This window comes from Monodelphis domestica, chromosome 1, assembly GCF_027887165.1.
Source record: "Monodelphis domestica isolate mMonDom1 chromosome 1, mMonDom1.pri, whole genome shotgun sequence".
Lineage (NCBI taxonomy): Eukaryota > Metazoa > Chordata > Mammalia > Didelphimorphia > Didelphidae > Monodelphis > Monodelphis domestica.
Genome location: NC_077227.1, coordinates 150,362,982 through 150,385,688, shown reverse-complemented (window position 1 = coordinate 150,385,688; position 22,707 = coordinate 150,362,982). Strand labels below are relative to the sequence as shown.

At 38.8% G+C, this 22,707-nt stretch overlaps 1 protein-coding gene across 4 annotated transcripts in view; it reads left to right on the top strand.

Moving 5' to 3' along the window:
• The first annotated feature begins 11,473 nt into the window (after nt 1-11,473).
• The window catches only part of RORA (RAR related orphan receptor A), an 898,340-nt gene continuing 887,106 nt past the window's right edge, over nt 11,474-22,707 (top strand). The window contains exon 1 of one of the 4 annotated variants that reach the window (XM_056820205.1): nt 11,474-12,255. In XM_056820205.1, coding sequence (XP_056676183.1) covers nt 12,090-12,255 — 166 coding nt within the window. In that variant the 5' untranslated portion in view covers nt 11,474-12,089. The remainder of the gene's footprint in view (nt 12,256-22,707) is intronic. The other 3 variants (XM_007479516.3, XM_056820207.1, XM_007479519.3) reach the window with 3 other exon arrangements.

Below are 22,707 nucleotides of genomic sequence, written 5' to 3'. Positions count from 1 at the left end.
TTTGGTTGTTTAGTGATTCCTAAAGAACCCTTCTCAAAATAATGCTTTTAAACAAATAAAATACATAGGATAACAACAGTAACAAGCTGTATTAAAACATACTAAAAAATGAATTTCCCAGACTCTAGAACAAGAACCCCTGGGTTAGGAAGTGCAAGAGGTCAATATACTTTTTCCATGATACTAAATACTATATAAATGTGAGCCATCAGGGATCTTATTATAATCATTTTTATTTCAGTGAAAGTCATTCCAAATGCTAACTGGTTGCCCAAGCCATCCCTCTGCAGAATCTTACCCTTTTCTCCCAACTTTTTTTTCTGACATCCTTTTTCCATCCTCCATCAAAACTTAACTGTCTTGTGCTCTATTCCTTTGATGGATAACTAATACATGTTGTGGTATACAGAGCTGATAAGTAGCTTAATGTGTTGCCCTTCCTAAATGACATTGGCCATGATGAAAAGGAACATTGGCTGCTTCATCCCCAAAGAAGAAATCATGTAAAAGTTCCAGATATCATAGCTAATCAGAGAAAGAGCTTTAATCTCCCTAACCATCCCTCACCCTTTAATTATACTACATTGACCACCAAAGGCAGCAACCTACCCTATTTATAGATTAATCCAATTGTAATATATACTGACACAGTTCTCTCGTCCCACATTTCCAAATGGACCGTGGTTGGACAGGAAAAGATGCAGTGTAGCCATTGCTTTCAGACTTCTGCAGCCCTAGATTATAAATAAGCCCTTTCATCTCTCTTCATTTCAATTTCCTCATCTGTAAAAATGAAGGTTGTTGTCTCTAAGGTTCCATGAAGATCTAACCTTCTATGACTCTAAAGCATAATTGCTGTGCTAAATGTGCTAAGTCTCTATTGAAACACTGGGCAAAAGCCAGAATTGATGAGTGGGATTGGAGAGGACAGAGCTAACTCCAGAGCCACAGGTACAAGACAGTTTTTGAGTAAGAAGCAAGAACCAGTACTAGCATCAAAACAGAATGAATGAATGAAAAGCTAATCCCTGGGGGCAGGCTGAAGGATCCTGACTCTTATACCCAATATAAGGAAATTCTGCAAAAGTTGTAAAATTTGCTGCTGCATTCTATAGTCACCTCTACACATAAAGCCAGGCCGATCTTTTGAACTTCCCCTAAATTATTAGCAGCTAAACATCTTCTTCTGAATAACAAGGATGCTCTAGTTATCATTACCTTCTAAATGAGTAGCCCCCCTCTAAGTAGTAGTGAGCACAGAGGAAATTACAGCTATTTTAGGAAAACTTCACAAGAAGTGGGATATAATAATAATAGATAAATTGTATATAGCATTTTATATCAAGCTCTTTACAATTTTTTTCTCATTTGATCTTCAAAACAACCCTAGGAGGTAAGTGTTATTTCTATTATTTCTATTTTACAGATGAGATGAGATGATGAGAAAACTGAAGCAAACAGAAGTTAATTGACTTGCCCAGGGTCACAAAGCTAGAAAGTTTCTGAGTTCAAATTTGAACTTGAGTCTTCCTGATTCCAGGCCCAACAGTCTCTCCATTGTACCATCTTAATGTTCAGTTGAGTCCAACTTTTCTTGGCAAAGACACTGTAGTGGTTTGCCATTTGCTTCTCCAACTCATTTGACAGGCAAGGAAACTGAGGTAAACAGAGTTAAGTGACTTGCCCAGAGTAACACGGCTAGTAAGTGTCTGAGTCCAGAATTTGAACTCAGAAAGATGAGTCTTCTTGACTTAAGGTCTAGCATTCTATCCACTGCACCACTTAACTTTCCTTTAAAGCTAAACTCTTAAGGATAAGTAAAAGGTAAGAGTGGGAGGGGCTGAATCTGAGAAATTTTGCAGGAGGAGAATTCAGTAAGAGAAAGAATCCCCAGCTTCCTTCAAGACAGTTCTTTCTCCAGAAGCCTTTCCCAGACCCTCTAAAGAAAGTTTTCTTAACTTTGCTCAGCAATGCTATTCAGCCCAGATGTAGTGGTGAAGAAAGAAAATAGTGCAGATTATGTAAGATCAGAGGTTAACAAGAAGAAAATGATGCAGAATCGAAGGAGTAAGTGAATCAAGGTTTGATGTTAAGGACACAGTTGAAAAAGTGCAACTAGATGGCACAGGGGATAGAATGCCAGGCCTTAAGTCAGGACGACTCATTTTCCTGAGTTCAAATCTGTCCTCAGACACTTATCTTTTGTGATCCTAGGCAAATCACTTCACTTTCCCTCGGTTTCTTTATCTGTAAAAGGAGCTGGAAAAGAAAATGACAAACCACTCTAATATCTCTGCTAAGAAACCCATAAACAGGGTTGGAAAGAGTTAGATGTGATTGAAATAACTGAACAACAATGACAGCATCAATGTAGAGGGGGGAAACATTTCCAAACAAGATGAGGTCTGAAGATTGACCATACAACTGTGGGGTTGAAATGAAGAGATCTGGAGATGGAGATTATAAGAATGAACAAGACTTAGGAATCATGAGATCGTAGATTTAGAGCTAGAAAAGAACTTAGACTATCAAATCAGTCTCCTATGTTAGGTAGTCAAAGAAACTAAGGTCATTGGAGATTAAGTGATTTGTGCAAGGTCATATGGGCAGTATCAGAGGTGGATTTTGAACCAGGTACTCTGAACCTAGCTACCTCCCTACCTATGAAACTTGAGTGTTATCCACATTTGGATGCTGAAGACAACCGAGGATGATAGTAGCAAATAGAGTAAACAGGAAAGATGAAAACCATATACCAAAGTTGTTGAGGAATACAGGAAAATGTCTGAGGACTCTGTACAGAGCCCTTTGCCATGATGAGTGCAGTTATTATTACTTTTTTTTTTTAAAGGGCATCCTATACTCCATTCCCAATTAAAGAACAAGATGCTAGCTATATGCACTAATACCTTTAGCACACAAGAACTCTTTACTGAGTTACAGAATCAATCAATCAAAGGTACAACATAGGTGTGAATAATTCCTAGACACCTCTTTTTGATCAATCAAAAGCATAAAAGAGGTGCTAATAATCTAGTTAATCAAGTTGGGAAAAAAAGTGAAGAGCTTCATCCATTAGATACATTCAGATGATGATATTTATTGGGATAAGTTGGAAGAATTAGACATATTTCTGGATCAATATATGCAATAAAAGGAGATTTTCCCCCAACTATTCTGAGAGGTAAAATAAGCTTAGGGAGCACTTTGAGGAGGCATAACCTTATAGAAAGGAAATCTATGAAGGGAATACAAGGTTAAATAGTATTTAGGCATAAGACAGGGGCAAACTAAGCCTCCTAAATCCTACTTCAGTGCTCTTTTCCCTCTCATGTCACACTTCTTCTAATAATTATTGTGTTAAGATTAGAGCATTGGGTCCCCACAATAGTCACATTACTTGCCATATCTGAGGACTTCATTTTGGCAGGAGTGGTAAGGAAAATATTATTTTCACTGGTATGGCAATCTATCACTGGAGAAGAAAATATTTTCAGATCTGACTTCTGGATATAAGAAAGCTTCCTAAACTGGAACGCTATTGACTCTATATGGATTCTTACTCTGATAAATGTTACCAATATGTTCCTATGACTCACTAGGAACAGGGATGTCTTTTTTTTCTCAGACTGACATTTTTTGTCTGTTTGTTTCATGGATCCTTTCTCCCAAAATCTGCATATGCATTGATAATTAACTGCAGCATTTTAGAATTTCAGTTGCAAAATTAATAATTTGATTGGTTATTCAACATCTTGAGCATCCTCACAACAGGCAATCAATTGAGGAAACAAAAAATAAAACCCAGAATATACTGGATATGCAATCTGAAAATTGTATTTTTCTTCTCTTTCCCACAAATGAGCTCCTCTCTAGTGGCCAGACAACACAGTGGGAAGAGGAGATGTTTTTCTCTTTTACTATATCTAGAAAATCCCCAAAAGATCAAAAAGAGAAAAGAGGCACTCTTGAGTGTTTCCTTCCTAAAGAAGGGGCTCTGACATTGCGTGCTGTATTTATGCATCTCGTCAGAAGGTTGGGAGAGATTTTGTGCTGAAAATTTAAAAAAAAGATGAGAGATGGAGGAAATATTTGAATTTTTGAAACCAAAAATACTCAGACAGCTGAAAGTCACAAAAGCTTTGACAGAAGAGAATGTTTAAAAAGGACTAGGGCTGTCTGTTTTCACAATCAAACCTAGGTTCTACCTGACCAAAATAGGGCTGAGATCCACAGAATAGACCTTATAGGCCCCTTGAGAATCAGACTACAGTACTACTTGCAATCCAGAGCTTTTATAGAATCTCATAATGCCAGAAGACACAAGAAAGCTTAAATCTTTCTCCCTATATGTATGCAAACAAATATTAAAATAAATTAAAAGTGCAATAAATGTACATATTAGATATGTCTGCCTTATATGCATAAACAGGAGATTCTAAATTCTAATCATAACCCAGCAGGATTTCAGGCTCCTGAAGGTTCTCCATAAAAGAAGGAACTTAGTAATTAGCACCCACTTACTATTTTCACTTTGAAGGTAGGTAAGTAACAAACAGAAATAGGGTTTATTCATTTGGATTCAACTCCAGGAAAATCTCAAGTGATGCCTCCTTATGAATCTGACCTGAGGCTGCTCACTGGAGGGGACTGAAATTGCATCTGACAGAATAATGTGCTTTAACTGTAAAAGGCCTTTAAAGAGGGACTCCTAAACTGAATAGCAATTGGGCCACCCAGGAGCAGTGGACAACATTTTGAACAAAAAAAATTGGAAAAAAAGTTTTATATCAATGGTAACCTTTGAGTCTAGTGATAGATCATCTATGGAATAAGAAGGTTATCTGAAAATACTAATGTGCAGTCAGGTAGAATCATTGATTTAGACCTGAAGAAGAACTCAGATATCATACAAGGAAGTCTGAGCATGTGTGTGTGTGTGTGTGTGTATGTGTGTGTGTGTGTGTGTGTGTGTGTGTGTGTGTGTATGCAGGGGGTTCTCATTATGGCCTGTGAAAATTTTGGAAAAAAATATTCTAATAATTGCATTTAAAAAAAAACTTTACCTTCTGCCTTATCATTAATTCTAATGCAGATAAGCTTGGCAACTGATTTGTTCATGTGCCCCATTTGACTTGCCCAGCACCACACACTGAGGTCAGATTTGAACCTAGGTTTTCCTGATTTCAGGACTGCCATTCTATCTACTGTGCTACCTAGCTGCCACTAATAATTGTATTGTGATGTAATTAATATCCTTTAGAATCTAATTATTAATTGGTTTTTATCTTGAAGAACATTATTTGGAGAAAAGGTCCCTATACTGCTAAAAAGATACATGACTCAAAAGAAAAATTTTACCAGCCCCTAGCCTACTGCAATGCTCTCATTTTACACTGAGGGAGAAATGGCTACCTAGAGAATACTGTGATTTACCCAAGGTAACATGCACAGCAAGTTTGAACCTAGTTTCAATATTGGTTTGAATTGAGGTCCACTGACACTAAATCCAACATGCTTTCTACTCCTCCAACTTGAAAAAATGGACATTTCTGCAAGCTTAGGCTATAGATGTCTCAGTTGAAACTTTGTTAACAATAATAATAACAATAATTATAATAATTTTTTTAAAGTTTTGGTCCATAATGCCTGGCTGTGATGCAGATTTCTGGGAAGTTGCAGTAGTCTTTTTCACCCTTCTGATCTGTTAAGCAAAAAAAAATGTTTCCTCCTGATTTCTTAGTCAGTTTCACACAGGCCCTCCATCAAAATATCTCTCTTCACTAGTGCAGAACAGGCATTCTGAATCATCAGTGCCTCAGGCTAAGTTAACAACTTTTTTTTTTTCAGAATTAACCCCAATCTAAGCTTGTGTGGAAGAAAGGAAAAAAAAAAACTGTCCTTGCAACTACCACCAGGATGAGAAAGGAGATTCAGTCCTAGTTATTTCCATGTTCCTTAAGTTATACTCTGAATTTAATGCTTTTGCTGCTCTCCTGAGTCTGGTGGTTCAATTATTATGAGTCACTTCTTTCACCACTCTGATTCTCAATAGTTAAGCCAACTGTCCCTAGAATATATTTAGTGGTAGACCTGTTGTGCACCCCAGGTGATAGACCTATCTTCAAAGACATAAATGCCCTTTCAAAAATCCTAGATAATTAGGAGTATTTCTTTTTTAAATTTGGTGGACTGGATTTTAGAAGAAAAATTCTCATTCTATTAAGGTTCATATATGGAAATATGTATTTCTGCTAGGATTTTAAAAAACCCTTACCTCCTGTCGTAGAATCAGTACTGAATATTGGTTGCAAAAGAGTGGTAAGGGTTAGGCAATTGGGTCTTGCCTAGGGTCATACAGCTAAGATGCCTTTGGAGGTCATATTTAAACTCAGAACCTCCCATTTCTAGGTCTGGTTCTCTCTCCACTGAATCACCTAGCTATATCCTGTATATATATATAGGGATTTTCAATGGAGTCAGAGATATAGCTTCCATTTAATTATTTTCCTAGAGTAGAGATTTTTAACCTGGAGTTCCTTAATTTTATACATACACACAAATACATACATATATTATAAATTCACATGTATATTTTGACAAGTTTATTTCAATGTAATTTATTTCTTTTGTAATCCTATGAAATTTATGTGTTTAAAAACATTTTCTGAGGAGTTGATAGCCTTTCTCAGACTGTCAAAGAGATTCATGATATCAAAAAAGATCAAAGTATCACAGCCATAGAGGGAAAACAAAATAGTTTTCTTTGGAAAACAAGCCTCTACAAAGCAGCCTCAGATTAGAAGCTGAGTAATATTTCTTCAGATTGGGCATATTAGCCTAGAAATGAAGTCTAATAATCCTTCTACCTCAGATACCTCATGATCCATCATTCCAAGATTCAATATCTGTGGGGATGCACAAGAGTTTTCCCAATTTCATGCCTGATAAAATGACAAGAATGTCTCAAGATGCTGTGGAGCTTGAAATAATTAAGACTATTTAGAGTAAAACAATGTTCCTTTCCTCAAGGAGCTTATTATCTTTCAGGGTAACTAAGAGAGAAAAATAACAAGGTAGAATATGAAAATACTCTGAGAGGTACTGATAACGTGTTCCCTGAATTCAGAGATAGAGGGTCAAAAAAGACTACCTAGGAGACATTTGAACTTAGCCTTGAAGGATGTACAAAATCAGCCATGGTGAAGGGCAGGGAGAAATGGGGACGGCAGCAGGGAATGCTGATAGCATTTGGTAGCAAGGGAATACATTTGATGAATGTTGAATAGCAAAGTTTCACTGTAACATGAAGCACCCAGAGGCAGAGGGAGCCTCGCTTCATCAGAGTTTGGACAGAGTTTGATGCTTCATGCTCCACTAGGCTTGGTCCCTAAATTCAATGTTGTTTGTCTGACACTTGAGTGATATCAATTATCAAATGGAAACCAATTCAAGAAGTGGCCATAAAACATTCCCATCTCTTTCTTTCTCCTCTCAGTGTATATAGCCTGGACTTCAGATCAAATGGAAGTTTTGCTGTTTGGGATGGGGGGGGGGGAGGATTTCACTTAAGCCACTGCTAAAGTTTCCACTATCCGGTGTGGTCACTTGCCCCATAAACAGAACAGAATTATTCCATGTCATTCCATGGACAAGAAGGGGAGTTCTTGATTACTTTGAAATGTGTTATATACTTGTCATAGTTTTCTGCTTAATATTATGATTGCAGGTTTGTAAGATTTAGAGATGCAAGGAAATTGCAAGATCATCTTACCTAATGCCCTCATTTTGTAGGAGAAACTCAGATCCAGAAAATGTAAATGACTTTCCCAGAGACATTAAAGGCAGTAAAAGATTTTATACAAAAGCAGGATTCAGATCCACTTTTTCTAACCCCATGTCAGAATCCCTTTTTCTTCTGCTCAACAGGAAAAGTATCATCGTCTTGTTAACACCTTTAGTCAGTCTAGTGAGTGCAAAGCTGCTTTCAACAAGCATATAACAGGTACTTCGGAAGTATTTGTTGGACTAAATCAAACTGAATAAGCCTTATTAATACCAGAGAGACCTTGGCTGACCCCTGGAAAGTGAGGTGGGATAGTGCATAGATGAAAGGGCCTGGAGTTAGGAAGACCTGAGTTCCAGTTTGTGTGTCCTCCTACACTTACCAGCTGTGTGCCTGTAGTCAAATCACTTTACCTCTGTCAGCCTCATTTTTCCCATCTGTAAAATGTGGATAATAATAGCACCTGCTTCCAAGTATTGCTATGAGGATCAAATGAGATAATACTTGTAAAGATAGCAATTCTTTAACAAATGCTTGTTCCCCTTCTCTTCTCCTCTTAAGCACTGATCTAGTGTTGGCTCCCATTGTAGAGTCAAGCATGCCCCCTGCATTTACTGTGAAGCTTAAAGTTCAGGTTTACTTGGGCCTTCTTCTCTCAATTTATAGAAGACTCCTCTGGGTTTGTTGTTTGGGTGCTTCTGCTAGCTGCAAAACCTGCAGTAAAACCAAGCAACTCCAGAGCCTGAGGGCGGTGTTGCATTTTTATTTGTGTTCTGGATTCAGCATATGGCCTGGCTTCAGCTGCTTTCAGCTCTCTTGAAAGAGAGGAAACTTGTTGTCTGGGGACTTGGTTTTAATTTTCTCTTTTCTTTGTTCTTGTGCACATTGTAGAAGGCTCCATTATTCCAAGGAAATATTGTGCATTTCCATCACCCTCCTTCTCTCCCCCTTTCCTCTTTAATAATGCAAGGAAAATGTTTTTAAAACACACACAAAGTCTATATATCTATCCAGAAGTTTTAACAACTTATAAATGTCAAATAATCACTCCTAGGAAGGGAAGATTTATTTCAAATGATTGAAAGACAAAATGCTTGGAGTCTCATTCTCACTCTGTGATGGAGTCCATGTATGTATGTGTATGTATGCATGTATATAAACAAGATAGATAGATAATTATCTTTAAGATGTCTATCTATCAAGAAGAGTTTTTCTAAGCCAATATGTCTATGAGACAACATAGTAGTGCCAAACAAGAGATCCAGCAAATCTAATGCCTTTGGTCTATCAGTAAATAATTAAGACAAGGACCCCACCCAACAAAACATTGAGTAATCTGGAAACCCACATCAAAAATCAGGAAAATGGCAAGAGGGCAAGGAAGAAACATTTAAACTAAATCACTGTGGGTTTTGGATTTTTTTTTTCAGATTTAAACTGCTTTGCCAAACCTGGTAACTTACACTTTAGTAACAATGATTGACAGTCAAGGAATGTATCTATCTCAGTTTTATTTTTCCCTTGGGGAAGGCACTTGAGTTCCCAATTGTTTTAAATTGCAGAAGCCAGTAATTGTCTTAGAGAGTTAGGAGAAATGGCTTATTCCTAGCCAGAATCTATTCCTGGAGGGAATTCGGAAACTATCCTAAATTATTAAGGTCGCTGGGTCCATACTGGAGTGGTAACCTGCTATGGTTACCAGACACCAGAGCATTAAAAGGAGGACAGCAAAGGTGGGAATCAAGGACACGAGGACAGACTTATTATATTATTATCATAGAGGAAAAAGTCATTAAACCAATCAATGAAAAAAGCAGAGAACCATCAAAAATACACTTGCAAACACAATTGTTATTTGTGAAACTGAGCACCATAAAATTGAAAATAATTTAGCATTAATGTTTTTAAAGCCTTAAATAAAAGACTGGGCAATGTCAAGTATATTTTAAATGCAGACTAGACCAGAGGAAGTCTTTATTATTATATAACATACACTGATATATTTGTTTACATAAAAAAATCCAAGTGTGACTAACTGTGAAAATTGCATCAAGGACACTAACTGAATAACCAACTGTAAATCATTTTGAAGACCCCTCTGGAGAGCTCTGCTTTGTTTGCTTTGGGAAAACCACAGACTTGATTTGGGAATAAAGTGCAAAATCACTGGCATCTTTTTTAGGTGCTAACAGACTGTTTAGAGTACTGTATCCTTGTAGAGACTGGATTTATGTATTAGAACTTTCACATTTTATTTACATCACACTAGAAAAGACCAGAGCACAGGTTTTGCTGGTTAACACACAGCACAAGGCAAACAGCATTGTGTATTTGAAATCCAACCAATATCAGTAACAAAAACCATGTGTGAAATTTGGCATATGGAAGTTGCTCTTAGTCTATTATCTAACTGATTGTTTTTCCATTTTTTTAGAATGTCCTCACACCAGGAAATTGGAAGGAAAAAAGAAAATGTTTCCTTTCCTCTACCTCCTCCCATTCATACCATTTTATATTATATAATAGTAGGATGAAGATGAACAGAATCATAATAGCTAACACTTATAGAGCACTTTAAGATTTTCAAAGCGCTTTGCATAACTCATTTGTTCCTTACAATTCTGAAAGATGAGTTTTATTAGCTCTATTTTACAAATGAAAAAAAAAAATGAGACTGAGAGAGATGCTCAGTGCCTGGCCTAGGGTCATATAGTTTAAGAAAATCGGGTTCAAACTCAGGTGATGAAGATTATGATCATTTTTTTTTAATTAAAGAACTCTAGGCTTTTAAAGGGAATGTGGGGGAGGGGTGAAGTGGGTAGCAATATTTCTCTTATTTAATTGATAGCAAGGTGAAGGCTTAGGTCATTTTTTCCCTGTGGTCAAGTGAAATGGTCTGTCAAAAATGTATCTTGGAGAGATGATCTGATCTTTCAGGTTCCCTAGTCTGCCCTGTGTTTGGGGATGCCTTTCACCTTGCTTATAAATTGTTGGTATAGACCAAGGAGCCCACAATCTGAAGAAAAAGATCACTTCAGGGAGACTATCAGGCATAGTCTTCATTCAGTCAATCAACAATCATCTTATTAAGCACTTCCCATGGGCCAGCTCCTATTGCAAAGTGTTGAGGATATAAAGAAAAAATGAAACACTCCCTGCCTTCAAGGAGCTTACATTCTAATAAAGGAGACAGCAGGTGCAAATCACTAAATACAGAATATTATTATTTTCAAACATCTGATTTTCTTCAACCTTTCATTGGCATCTTTCTTCCAGGTTTATATTTTATAGCTGCATTTTCATTTAACAACAAAAGGTCTGGAGGGAAAACAATTAACAGTTTCTTCTAAGATAAAGGGGTAGATTTCATTTTTGATGCTCAGGTATTTCTTGGCATTGCCATTTACCAAGCACATAAAAGTTTTCTCTTTGAGAACTGACCTATTGGGGGGGGGGCATATTTTTTAAAAGGTGAGAATACACATTGGACTTTGGACTGCCGACATCATGCCAGCAAAGGAAAGGTGACCTCTTTCTACTGGGCTAGAAAATAATTTATGAGTCTAATAAAGCAAATCACTTATCAGGGTCTGATCTAGGCAATGTTAAAAATCCAATCCATCCCCCAATCCTATCCAATCCCAAACTAAAGAGTGCCACCTTCTTGCATTCCCAATGTTCCTTGGAGTGTCATCCTGGTCCTGAATCTCTTCTGGTTCTTCTCTTGGCCTCCGGCACAGCAGAAACCTTGTCTGCCAACTTCTCCACTTGGGATCCTCGGACTTTGCTCTTTCCAGGGTCTCAGGCTGGAAGGGGATGGGGGACTGAGTTGTGTTCCTGAGAGACTCAGAAGCATTCACAGAATCATATTGCCAAATATAATTTGATTGAGGAGAGGAGGGGGAAACTATTCCATCTATTATCCCTTTTCATTCTCTCACCTCCCCAAATATTGCAGCCAGTTTATGGCACTGTGTCTGGGGTGCAGAGGGTGGGGTATGTGAAGTGTGGGGGATGGATGGAGAAGCTCTCGCTAGCGCTGCCTGTGGTCAAATCTGCTTTCAGTCCCATCTCCAGAGCGCACACACAGAGACACACACACACACACACACACACACACACACACACACACACACACACACTCGCTCTCTCGCTCTAGCTCTCTTCTCTCCCTCTCTCCCTCTCATTCCCTGTCTCCTTCTCCTTTTTTTTTTTTTTGGTACCATAGAGTTGCACTGAAAACAGAAGATAGAGGGAGTCTCAGAGCTCGCCATCTCCAGCGATCTCTACATTGGGAAAAAACATGGAGTCAGCTCCAGCAGCCCCCGACCCAGCCGCCAGCGAGCCGGGCAGCAGCGGCTCCGAAGCGGCCGCCGGCTCCAGGGAGACCCCGCTGAACCAGGAATCCACCCGGAAAAGCGAGCCGCCCGCACCGGTGCGCAGACAGAGCTATTCCAGCACCAGCAGAGGTAGGGAAACTGGAGAGAGGGGGTTGAAGGGGGGGGGGGGGTGTTGAGGGGTGATGGAGGGGAGGACAGCTGGGGGATGGCCCAGGAGGCCGGGGGCATGGACTGGGGGTTGGGGGGGTCGGGCTGCAGGGCACAGGCAGTCCAGGCGCTGGCAGCAGTACCCCGACGTCGGGGCACCCCATTCCCCGCCCCCCCAGCGCCCCCCACAAATGTTGCAAACTTTTGCAGCACGTTCCCGGGTTGCAAAAGGAGGTGGGCAGCTGAGGAGAGGGGAACGGCAGGGTTGACAGCTAGCTGGTTACCCCAAGAATTTTATATATGGATGTATTTTTTACTGCAAAGAGTAGGAAAACTGCGTTGCCGAAATTAAATACGATACAAAAAAAAAAAGAAAGAAAAGAAAAGAAAAGAAAACAAAAAACACAGAGAGAAGAGTGTGGGGACCGGGGACCGAAAGAAACTTTTAAAGTGGCAGTGTCCTTTTTAAAAAGAAAAAAAAATACTGTCATCCAGTCCCCTCCCCTTTACCTTCTTGTCTCTTCTTGACAAGTTTCCTTCTCTTCCTGACTATGTGTTGTTGGGGTTTCTTTGGTTGGGGGCTAGAGGGCGGAGTCAATGACCCCTGAAATCTGGGGGTTGTGTATGGGGGTGCCGTGGTCTGAGTGCGTGTCTTCTTCACTTTGGGGCGCTTGTCAGTGGAATTTTTTTTTTTGCTTTTGCTTTAGGGATGGTGTGTATGTGTGTGCATGAGTGTGTGTGTGTGTGTGTGTGTGTGGGAGGGGGCAATACCAGACACATTTCCACTAATTTGTTGAGCCGACAACTGCCATAGTGGATACGCAAGTTTAAAGAACCAGGGTAGCCTAACTCCCCCGCCCCGGGATGGAGTGCGGGTGCGTTTGTGTGTGTGCGCACGTTTGTGAGTGTGTGTGTGTGTCAGTGTCAGTGTGTAAGTGCGAGTGTCAGTCGCTCCCCTTAGGAGATATCATTCTAACAAACAAACAAACAAAAGCGTTAAGAAAAGGCATGGGGGAGGGGGGGAGAGAAACCCAAACTTATTTCTGCTTAGAAAATTGCCTCCCTCCCCGCGGTTCCTGGAGTGTTTCCGCCAGATTCGGGGGATGGTCAGTGTAAGTTGAATGCTGGTTGGATGTTGGGATCAACACTCCCCCAACACCCACCCACACCCCAGCTAAGGGTACTTCTTGAATTTCATTTTGACGTTCCTGGGGAGACCCGCCGGCCCCCTCCTCTGCGACTCCCCACAACCTCTGGATGGTCAGTGGAGTAAAGAGTCGCTAGGGGAGCGCACTCCCCTCCCTTTGCCTAGGAGACGGGTAGCCAAACCTGGCTGCTAGTGGGTTGTACTTGGGCGGGGGATGGGAGGGGGGGGTAGTGGTGGATTAGGGAATGTATTTATCTGAATGTGTCTAGAGTTTGCGAAGAAGAGAGGGAAGCTGCGGTTTTAATTACTGTCGTAAATAATTGATAAATCACGCCTGTCATTCATAAGGAAGCAGCATGCCAGGGTTGGGGGAGACCTATCCCCCCTCCCCGCCTCCCGGGGCTAGGGCGCCAGAATCCTACCGCGGCCCTGGTCCTGTACCCAGTGGTTCCTTTTCCCAGTCCCTCTCTTGCTCCTGTCCCGGATCTGGAGGAGTCCAGATTGGGGACCCCAGCTTGCGACGGTCCACCCTCACCCCCTTTGCTCTCTATTTTAGTTGGTGGGAGAAATATGGCTGATCATGTGTTGGCTGTTTTACAGTATCCCACCCCCACTCCCACCCCTACCCCCCCTTTGGCCACACCCCCTCTCCCCCCCCCCCCCCCCCCACCGTCCAGGCTCTTCCCATTCACGGAATCCAAGTACAGTAAAAGCCATCAAGATGACACACGCGAAAAAAAAAATAATAATTAAAGGCGATTTCCGAAGAGTGGCGGCGCAGAACCGCAGCAGCTTGGGTGGGGAGGGGGACAATTCCGGGGGGTGGGGGGTGGGGGCGACTGGAGAGAAGGGGATGTTAGGAATCGGAGGCTTGGGGGCTCATGCCAGCTGCTGGGTGAGTTTGAGTGCAGAAGGCTTTTGGCTGCAAAGAGTATATTTAGACCCTGAGACGGTGGATTTGGAATGCGAGCCGGTTATGTAACAGGGTTAATCAGAAACACTGGAGAAAATTCCCTTCATGTGTTTCGGAGTTTGTTTTTTTTTTCTTTTGGAAGGAGAAACACTAGCAGCGATAGTATTTAGAAAGCTCTGATACTTTCCGGCCCTGAACTAGCCCCCACCTCCTTCCTCTTTTCCTTCTTCCAGACTCTTCTCTCCAACCCCCAATCCCCAAACCCTTTCGCTGCTAGCATCTTCAGGTGTCATCCTCGCCAGAAGGTGTTCTTGCAGGAGGAGGATGGGGTGGCAGGCACCAGAACTGACTAGCAATTGGGTAACTTGCTGTTCTTGCAAATTACATAACGCCCGGGCAGTCGGCCCCCTCATGCACTGCTAAAAGAGACCAGGGGCCGAGCTGTCCTCAGAATCATAGGGCTGAGGCAGCAATTGGATCCTGACACTGCTAACCTGCTGACCCACATCCCCCCAGGATCACCTGCCACCCCCTCCTTCTCCAATCCCTAATCTTTTCCATTATGATGTTTGATAAAGGGGGAGGGAAGTGGGTTTGGGTTTCAGTTTGGTTCTTTTTTTTGAAATTGTCTTTTTTTTTTTTAACCAAATCACCCAACTCACATACTGCACGCAGGCTCTAGGTTATATAACAGTCTGAATGGAAAAAAGGAAGGTCAGAGATGGAGGCATCCTTGTAGCTAACACAGCAGTAGTAAAAGCTTCCAGAAATTATGTGCATTTGCAGCCTTTAACCTCAGATGGAGTTGTGCTTCTCAGGGGTACTAATCTTTTGAGTGTGTAGTATGTATGTGTGTGTGTGAGAGAGAGAGAGAGAGAGCATGTTTGCCTGGTGGAGGAGAGTGATTTGAAAATGGGAAATGTTTGGGTTTTCAGATGATGTAATGGAGTTGGCAGAATAGTCAAGTCTGCTCTCTGAGTATAAGCAGTAAGAAAATTGGAGCTGGCATTCACTATTAATGTTGCATTAATTACAATATCGAAAAGAAATTAACCTACACACTAGGTGATTATGCCTTTTTAATACTTAAAACATAAAGACTCACACTCTACAGCAAAAACAAATACAACCACTTTCTTATAATGAGCAGTGTTAGCTTCCTTGAGAGGAGATTTTGTCATTGAGTGAGACAGGATCCTTTCTGATTAGGAAGTTTTTGTTGTTGATATTGTGGTTTGTTTTTTTCCAGAAGAGTACCAGAGTAAATTTTGAGGCAGGCCACATCTGGAATCCAAGAAGGATGTGGAATTAAATCCTAATGACATTGAGGTGACCTTATGGGACATTACCAAGAATGGATTCAAGTAGGGAGCAGTAATTGAATGTTGTTAAATTCCTAAGCCTCTGTGAATGAGTAAGGGTGGGCTGTGTACCATATTTCCTCAGCTTGAAGAGCCAATACTAGAATTTTTTTTTTTAATTTGAAAGAAGTGCTTCACCTCTCTGTACCTCTCCCCCTCCTCTCCCTGTTTACACAAAAGTGTAGAGAATACTAATGGTTTTATTGGAACTATTTGGTTTTCTAGGTAGTTTAAATCTTAGCTGGTGTGATACTGCCCCATCTTAAGAGCACAATGAAATAAAAAAAAAAGGCAACATGGGAAGCAGGAATGCAGCAGAAAAACCACAGTGAATCTTTAATTTAACAAGACTTTCAGTGACTTCAGGGAGCTATGAGCATTGTGACATAACTGCTGTTAAAACCCTTTTTCAGGATCTCATTATTATATGCATGCCAGAAGCCTACATATTTTATTTTGCTAAAGTTATCCTCACAGGACTATATACAGTGCAGTCAGTTTACAACATACAGGCTGATAGTTGAAGGCTGTTAGGGCAGGCCTACCCAAGGGAAAAAATGAAACCAAAAGATAGAATTAACACTCAGAAGCATGCAAAGATAAGATTGAAGCCACCCAGAGCTCAGTTTAAATGAACTTAAAGTCAGTTAAGCAGGCCTGTAGGGTATCTGTAGGCTGGTAGACCTCTAGAAAATTACAAGGAAGTCTACAGTAAGTCTTTTGATTCTGAATGTGTTCCTCCTTCCTTTACCCCTTTTTTTCCTCCCCCTATCCCTAGGAAGCTATTGGAACTCTTTCTAGAGGCTGATTCCCTTATGTGGACCAGATTCTCCATAGTAAACAAATAGTGGCCTCACAGATTGAGAAAAGGATTCAAATCCCTCATCAGAAGAATAGAATAATTATTTTTTAAGCCAGGGGACTTTAATTTTCCGGTAAATTGCTCTTAAAAACATTTATAATTATACCCTTTAAAATGTAATAGAATAATTTTAGAAATGTATTGGATGATAGTTATGATAACCTTTTCTAATGCTTCTCCCATTATTTCTGAAAAGAACTGAATTATTAATACAAAAACTGGGTTTCTGCTGGCTAAATACATTCACCTCAGGCTCTTTTTACGTGCATCACCAGCTGCAATTTTCCAAATTCTACTGGTATCCTGAAGGATTCTTGGCATTAGGAAATTTCTTTCTTTCTGAAAATGAACTTGGGGCTCTTTAGAAGTCTCCACAAAGCAATATTGTAAGGTAACAGGGACAGGTAGGTCCTTTTTCTGAGAAAAGGGGATATAGATATGCAAAATATACTCTTCTGTTGAGCTTTACACCAGATTTCTAAAGTCTGATGTGAAGAGACATAGAATTTTAATTGCAATCACCCTACAGTATGAAAATATACCAGAGTTCTTTAGTGGTACCTGAACTACTCCTGGAACCAAAGAGAATGGAACCTTGTATTACAGAGGTCTTTCAAAGGAGTATTTCCCCTTCTTTATCTTCTTTGTTGATTTGAAAAGATCATAGGTCATATTTTTAGAGCTGAAAGCAATCTCAGAAATCATGGAGTCCAACCCTATCATTTAAGAAATGAGAAAACTGATGCATAGAGTGATTAAGTAACTTATCCAGAGTCATAGAGCTAGCAAGCATCTGAGATAAAATTCTAATTCAGAGCTACCAGACTCCAATCTAACCCTCTACCCAATAAGTTATCTAGCTATGTTTCCTCATCCTTATTTCTTTTTGCTCTTTTTACTTTTTACTCTGGAACTCTTTGATGTGATGTCAGAGAGCATGGATAGAAAACATACATTTAGGAAATAAGATATCCTTGATGTGAATCTAGCAGACTGTGTACTCAAACCACCTTGCCTCCATATGTATCTATACTGATAAATTTTGCTGCTTTATCATTTTTAAACATTTATTTTTGTCAACATGTAAAATAAAACACAGTCTTCATGTAAGGCCATTGGAAGAGAGTGATGATACTAAAAGTCCTCCTCATGGCTGACTGATTATATTCTGTAGCCATGGTTCTCAAAGTAGGGCCCAGAGACCCTTTCATGTGGTCCACAGGGTCAAAACTATTTCAATAATAATGTTAAGATGTTTTAATGTTTTTATCCACTTTAATTTTAATATTAGTTCTAAAAATTTATTCCTCTCCCCCCCAAGCCACTGAAAAGACAAAATAAAAATATAGAGATGCGTAAAACACATGGATGTTTTAATTTCTAATATGTAAATATCAATAGATTTATTCTACATAACCAAAGCTCTTTGGGCAGAGTTTTAAATAATACTTTAAGAGTATGACAAGATCCTGAGTCCAGTCAATAAACACATATTAAATACTTACTATGTGCCAGGCACAGTGCTAAGCATGGGGAATACAAATAAAAGCTGAAAAACAATCCCTGTCTTCAAGGAGACCACATTTTATTGGGGGTGGGGGGAAGGAGTAAGGAAGAACAACAAGTAAAGGAAATTGAAAAGGAATGGGAGGGAAATAATGAATGTACCTAGCATGAGGTGAGGGAGTGATGGGAGTGCACGCTGGAGAGGAATGATGACATCCAATCTGAGGGAGCACCCCCAAGGGGGAAGAGAGTACTTTCATTGTGTGAAGCCCAGGGCTGGAGTGAGCTGCTATATGGAAAAGGTTTCTGGGGCATGGTAAAGTCCAGAGTGTAGCCTGAAGAAGACAAAAAAGTTCAAGTTATAGTTTTGCATTTAATCTAAAAGAAATGAATTTGTTGCCTTTTGAAGCCATAGGTTAATCTTGTATGGGGCCACTAGAAAACTCTCTGAGCTAAATTGGTCCCTTTGGTTCAGCTTTTAGCTGATTCCCCCCACACATACACTCCTCAAAAAAATTGACCTGATGTTCAACATCAAGTAGAAATAGGCCCAGTTGGGAATTACTTCATCAAATTGTGAATCTGAAAGATATGATTTAACAGCTAACCATTAACTTAGGTGAAGGTACCAAGCAACATCTGAATTGCAGGGCATTTTTACCTAGAAAAAAAATATTTTTTCCTAAGTGATTTCATGCTCTGCTAACTTCTTGAAATATTTACTTTACCATCCCCCAAATAATTAGTTATCACATGAAGCAAAATCTCTTAACTTTCATATTGTGCCCTCACCTCACTCTAGAAAGCTACTCAAATATTTAGTTAGACATCAATATACTTTTTTGATGATGGTGCACATCCATAGGCCAATGTGAAGAAATATGTGAGAGTGAGTGAGCTCCAAAAGTTAAATCAGTAGAGGAGAGAGAGTGAAGGTGGCATTTGTCCAAATTCAGCAAGAGCTTAATAGTAAACGCCTCAATAGCAAGATGAGCTCATCTTGACAGGGCCCGAAGTGATTAAGTCAACAGTCTTCTAGAATACAGATCTGACTTTATTTTTATAATAACTTTATTTTTGGTCCTAATTCTGTAGTAGAAATATGCTTTCTTGCTTTTAGATTTGGCAAAGAACTCATTTTAAATGAGCTTTGAACACAATTTATTACAATATGTTAAGAAATTAAAAACATACTTCTTTAACTCTATTTTTTAGAATTTATTTTGTGAGTATATTTTAATATACAGCATGATAGTAAAATAGTTGGGGAGTGGTTCTAGTAAATTGACTTTTCTAGATAATTTAAGATAAAGCAGGAGTCCTTTTTTGTTTGAATACTTATTGAAAATGTTTTCAAAGAATATGAGCCTAATTTCCTGCTTTGACATGTAGAGCAGAATCAATATAATTGGGTGGGTCGTGACTGGACAATTGAATTTCTTTCATTGATGGAAAGTTGATTATTTTCTTTCTTGGAAAAAAACATGTCTAGGTTTCTGACATAATTTTGTTTTATTGTAATTTTGTCTCTTTTCCTTTATCATGACATGCCGACTAAAACTTATGTTTAATTACTTTCTCTAATTTAATATCATGTTTTATTTTATAAGAAACTGGATAGAATCAAGTCCTGGTTGTTCTTCCTCCTAATCTCTACCTATTAATCCCAACTAAAATCCCATCTCCTATAGGAAAAAATCCTATATATCTCCCTTTCCCAATTCCTATATTACTTCAAGTGCCATTCCTCTCTAAATGATTTCTTATTTATCCTTTATATAGCTTGTTTCTACATATTTGTTTGTTGTCACTCCCATTAAATTGTGAGCTGCTTGAGGGCAGAAAGTATCTGTTGTCTCTATTTGGTAAAACCCCAGAACTTTACAAAACAAGACAAAAATACTTCCTGCCCTCAAGGAGCTCACACATTACTTTCCACGTAGTAAGACCTTATATATTTATTAATCTGACTGAATCTTCTCATAGTTATAACTAATGCAAGTTCTCTAACACTCAGGCAAGATATTAAGTTCACTGGTAAGACATGCATTCAATAAGTTAGTGTACTTGTGATTTAAATATTCTTTTTTTTGTAATAGAAATTCTAGTCTTTCTTCAAAGAAATCCATTCATAATGGATTTATTTCAAGTTCCTAGTGGGGCATTTTAAAGCCTGCAAATGAGTCAGCTTTATGAAGGAAAATTTTCTATACTGTCAATTGTAAACAATTTTATTCTTTCCTCCAAAATTTTTTTTTTCTCAAAGTTTAGGAAGGGTTTATTGGGCCAATATGGAAGGAACCTTTGGAACTTTAAACTGTGGGAAAACTGAATTTTTCTAGAATTGTCCCATTCACCTTCATGATTTCCTGTGGTTATCTTGACAAATCTTTGATGTCACTGTCTCTATTATTCATCCCACACTTCTTGGAGTTCTCTTATGACGGTGCAATTATTTTTGCTTTGGGAGGAAGAAATAAAAGTGATTGTCTAAGGAAAGTTTAGAAGTCAGGAGTTTGGCATGATGAGGACTAATGTGTCTCACATAGCTGGAGTTTTCAGCAGTCACAATTTCAGCTCCAGATTTTTTTTTCTTCATTTCAGAAAAAAAAATGACAGCAGAGTACCAGGTATTTCATGTTAATGCTAAAAGAAGGATTGAGTAAGAATTCCCTGGTGTTTGTAAGAGAATAGGGATCTTTTTTAAAGCAATTCACATCTTTAAATGACATTTTCCCATTACACTCTGTCTTATTGCAATGATTTGCATGGCTCATTAGAAAAATGCTATTCAGCAACAGTGAGAAGTGCCGATTACAAGACTGCTGTGTCCAAAATTTCTAGCATCCCAGGCCTGAGGGTAGTGATTTGTCCATTGTTGAAGATCTTTAGCATTGGAACCATAGTGACTAGTAGAGTACCTTTCAATAGTGACTATTTGCTGCTAAGATCAAAGGCTTCCTTATCCTACTGAATGTGGGAGAGTCCTGTATATCATTGGCCAAAGAGTGCTCCATGCTACCATTGCCTTCTAGAAAGCTTAGTAACAGTAAAAAATGAGGGGCAGATGTTGAAGTTTTATAGATGAGAAGGTGGACATTCACAGAAGGTAAGTGACTAGGAAAGTCAATAGTGGAGACAAGATTCAAGTAAAGATCTTTCAGCTATAAATCCAGTGTTCTTTATCATGCATCATTATTTACTTTCAACGAGTTTCTTCCAATACATTTATCATGCACAGCATGGTACAGTGGAAAGTGATGCTGTGGGAGTCAAAGAACTTGGGTTTGAATGCTAACTCTCAATATTTACTACCCATATTTCTATGGGACCCTCACTTAATTAGTTTTCTCATCTCTAAAAAGAAAATGTTGGATTAGATTAGTAATGTCAGACTCAAATAGAAATGGGAGTCACTGAGCCATATAGGAAGGAACCCTGCAGGCCTCATTTTGACAGGTTTAAAATGTAATATTATCTGTGTTTTAATGTATTTCTATTTATTTTGTTAGATATTTCCAAGTTACATTTTAATCTGAATTGAGTTGTACTAGGAAATGTTGTGGGCCAAAATCTGGCAGTGAATTTGACATCTCAGGACTAGATATCTTTTTAAAAATCCTTTTCAACTTTAAATCCAAAACCTTTATTAGTATTCATCTCATTCTTCTCATTTATTTTTTTAATGGAGTTCAGATAGAATTTGTCCTAGGACAAAGCACTAGCATGCTATTATCCTTTTGTAATACTCTGAGAAGATCCTCTGTATAGTTGGATGAAGGGACTGCTTTTTATAATTGAATACAGGTATTGAGGTTTTAGCTTACCTTCAGTAGGCTTATTCAAAGTATCTTTAGCAAACTTCAGTAACAAACAAAATCACAGGGATGATATGGTTATGACTTTTAAGTTTTATTTTTAAAAGGCATCCAAGGTCTTTCAAATGTCTGGTGTCCTAGACTTAGCTACTCTCAGCAAAACAAAGATCCAAAGCAATTCTGGAAGACATATGACAAAGAATGTTATGCATCTCCAGAGAAAGAACTATTGGAGTCAGAATGCACATCAAATAATGCAATTTTTCTCTTTAACTTATTTGAGTTTTTATTTGGGGGTTTTGATTTTATTTGATTATTCTCTTATAAAAATAAACAATATGGAGATATGTTTTGCATGATGATACATGTATTACCCAGACTTAATTGCCTGTTAGCTCCGAGGAGGGGAGGGAAAGGAGGAAGAGAGATAATTTGTATCATAACTTTGGAAAACTTATGTGGAAATTTGTTATTACATGTAATTGATAAAATAAAATATCTTTATAAAAAAGAAAAAAAAACAAAATCTATGATTTTTTTTTTTACTTCATGGTATTATATCAGATTACTTGTCCTCTCTATGGATAGGGGAGGGGAGGTCTTAGGGAGAGAATTTGGAGCTCAAAAGTTTTTAAATGAATATTTAAAAATTTAAAAAATATTATTATTCTGAATGAGGGGAAAGCACTTGTGGTATATTTTAGAATCCAAGAATCCAGTACTAAACAATAGATTAAGTTTTCAAAGTCTTGAGAGTGGACAGGATTTCCCAAGTGATGCTCACCTAAGGTAGAAGAGTTAGTGTGCTATCTACAAGAAAAAATATT